This window comes from Rhinopithecus bieti, unplaced genomic scaffold (genome assembly GCF_001698545.2).
Source record: "Rhinopithecus bieti isolate Rb0 unplaced genomic scaffold, ASM169854v2 scaffold_48743, whole genome shotgun sequence".
Lineage (NCBI taxonomy): Eukaryota > Metazoa > Chordata > Mammalia > Primates > Cercopithecidae > Rhinopithecus > Rhinopithecus bieti.
The window spans coordinates 1-2577 of NW_016819116.1; the positions used below are offsets into that span (position 1 = coordinate 1).

General features: G+C 55.9%; 1 protein-coding gene across 1 annotated transcript in view; it reads left to right on the plus strand.

Moving 5' to 3' along the window:
* The first annotated feature begins 1357 nt into the window (after positions 1–1357).
* Positions 1358–2577, plus strand: part of LOC108519350 (coiled-coil domain-containing protein 74B-like) — a 5924-nt gene continuing 4704 nt past the window's right edge. Inside the window, 3 exon segments of the mRNA XM_017858276.1 lie at positions 1358–1850; positions 1853–1900; positions 1903–2025. Coding sequence (XP_017713765.1) covers positions 1481–1850; positions 1853–1900; positions 1903–2025 — 541 coding nt within the window. The 5' untranslated portion in view covers positions 1358–1480.

The window sequence follows — 2577 nt, forward strand, 5'->3', positions numbered from 1 at the left end:
TTCGGCCTCCCAAAGTGCTGGGATACAGACATGAGCCACCATGCCTGGCCTTCACATTTTCTTTAGATTATTTCTTAGAGTGTCTACCTCTACTGTTCCCATTATCAGTCTGTAATCTCATGTTGTCCACTTTTTTCCATTAGAGCCCTTAGCATATTAATAATAGTTGTATTCCATTTCTTGGTCTCATAATTCCAACATCTCTGCCATATTTAAGTCTGGCTCTGATGTTTGCTGTGTCTTCAAACTGTGTTTTTTATTATGCCTTACACGTTTTTGTTGAGGGCTGGTCGTGCTGAACCAGGAAGAGGTAAAACTGTGTGAAGTTTTATGTTGGTCTGGGTAGGGGTTGTGCCATGTGTGCTGTTTTTTAACTGTAGGTGTCAGAGGCTTAAATCTCTGGTGTTAGTTTTTGTCTCCCTGTTTAGGGTTTCCTAGAGATTTCTCAAATAAGCTCTGAGATGAGCAGTTCTTTCACTTGTATCCCCTGTTATTGTACAGGAGCCCTGTCGATGTGGCAGTAAGATGTGGGGAAGGGGAGCCAGAGCAGGCTGGGGTTAGATTATGTTCTCTTCCTCCAGGTTTGTTAAAATCACAATTGGCCTGGCTGTGATTTTTTTTTTTTTTTTTTTTCAGGGCAGGCCTTGTTTAAAAAACAAACAAACAAAAGACGTATTTCTTTTATTTTAAATTAATTTATTTATTTTGAGACAGAGTCTCACCCTGCCGCCCAGGCCGGAGTGCAATGGCGCAATCTTGTCTCACTGCAACCTCCGCCTCCTGGGTTCAAGTGATTCTCCTGCCTCAGCCTCCCGAGTAGCGGGGATTACAGGCGTGAGCCACCGTGCGCGGCCTCTTATTTTTAGGCAGCATCTCACTTTGTCGCCTAGGCTGGAGTTCAGTGGTGCTATCATAGCTCACTGCAGCCTCGACCTCCGGGGTTCCAGTGATCCTCTCACCTCAGCCTCCCGAGTAGTTGAGACTACAGGGGTCAGCCACCATGCCCAGGTTTTTTTTTTTTCTTTTTTTATAGAGATGGGGTCTCACTTTCCATCCAGGCTGGAAAGGATGCCTGGGTGCCTTTTATTATTATTATTAGTTTAATTTTTTTTAGACAGAGTCTCACTCTGCTTCCAGGTTGGAGGGCTGCGCACCGATCTTGGCTCACTGCAACCTCTGCCTCCCAGGGCAAGCGATTCTCCTGCCCCAGCCTCCCGAGTAGCTGGGATTGCTGGCGCCGCCACCACGCCCGGCTAAATTTTGTACTTTCAGTAGAGTCCGGGTTTCGCCATGTTGGTCAGGCTGGTCACGAACTGCTGACCTCAAGTGATCCGTCCGCCTCGGCCTTCCCAAGTTCGGGGGTTACAGGCGTGCGCCCCCGCTCCTGGCCCTGGACGCCTTGGAGGTCACTCCTCAGCCCGGAAGAGCCAACGACAGGCCCCGCCCACGCCAACCGCCTCGGCCTCCGTCGCCCGTTTCCATGGTGACGGGCGCCAGGCTGGGGCTGCCCGGCCACGGAGCCGGGGTGCAGCCGCGCGGGAAGGTTCCTGGCGATGGCGAGATGAGCGTCGCGGGGGTGGTGGCTGGGACACGCCCCCCTAGCTCGCCGACCCCGGGCTCCCGGCGCCGGCGCCAGCGCCCCTCCCTGGGCGTCCAGTCCCTGAGGCCGCAGAGCCCGCAGCTCAGGCCGAGCGACCCGCAGAAACGGAACCTGGACCTGGAGAAGAGCCTGCAGTTCCTGCAGCAGCAGCACTCGGAGATGCTGGCCAAGCTCCACCAGGAGATCGAGCACCTGAAGCGGGAGAACAAGGGTGAGCCGGCGCGGGACCCCAGGCCAGCCCTTCCTCCCCAGCACCCCGAACACTGCCGCTCCCGCAGCGCAGAAATACAGCCATGAACTCCGCACACGCCTGGGCTCGGGGATCACAGGACAGCAAGTCCGCCCCGGGTCCTGCCAGGCCGAGCTGTCCCCTCCTCCCGGAGGGAGACCCGCGTGGCCCCGGGCAGTGCCGACCCTGTCCGCCTGTCTCCTGGGGCAGCGTCATTTCCGATGCTCACCCCGCCAGTCCTCTTCTCTCCAGGCAGGGTCAGGCACACCTGTTAAAAACTTTACAGAGGGGGCCGGGCGCGGTGGCTCAGGCCTGTAATCCCAGCACTCTGGGAGGCCGAGGCGGTTGGATCACGAGGTCAGGAGATCAAGACCATCCTGGCTAACACGGTGAAACCCCGTCTCTACTAAAATACAAAAAACTAGCCGGGCGAGGTGGCGGCGCCTGTAGTCCCAGCTACTTGGGAGGCTGAGGCAGGAGAATGGCGTAAACCCGGGAGGCGGAGCTTGCAGTGAGCCGAGATCCGGCCACTGCACTCCAGCCTGGGCCACAGAGCGAGACTCCGTCTCAAAAAAGCAAAACAGAAAACAAAAACAAACAAAAACTTTATAGAGGGGAAACGTGCCCAAGTGCGAGTGCGCAGCTCAGTGAATTTCCTCCAGCTAAACACATGGGATCAGGAGCAGGCATGCCCCCACACTGCTTCGCCTGCGCCCACGCTGTCCTCGGGCTAGGCCTTCCCAACTGC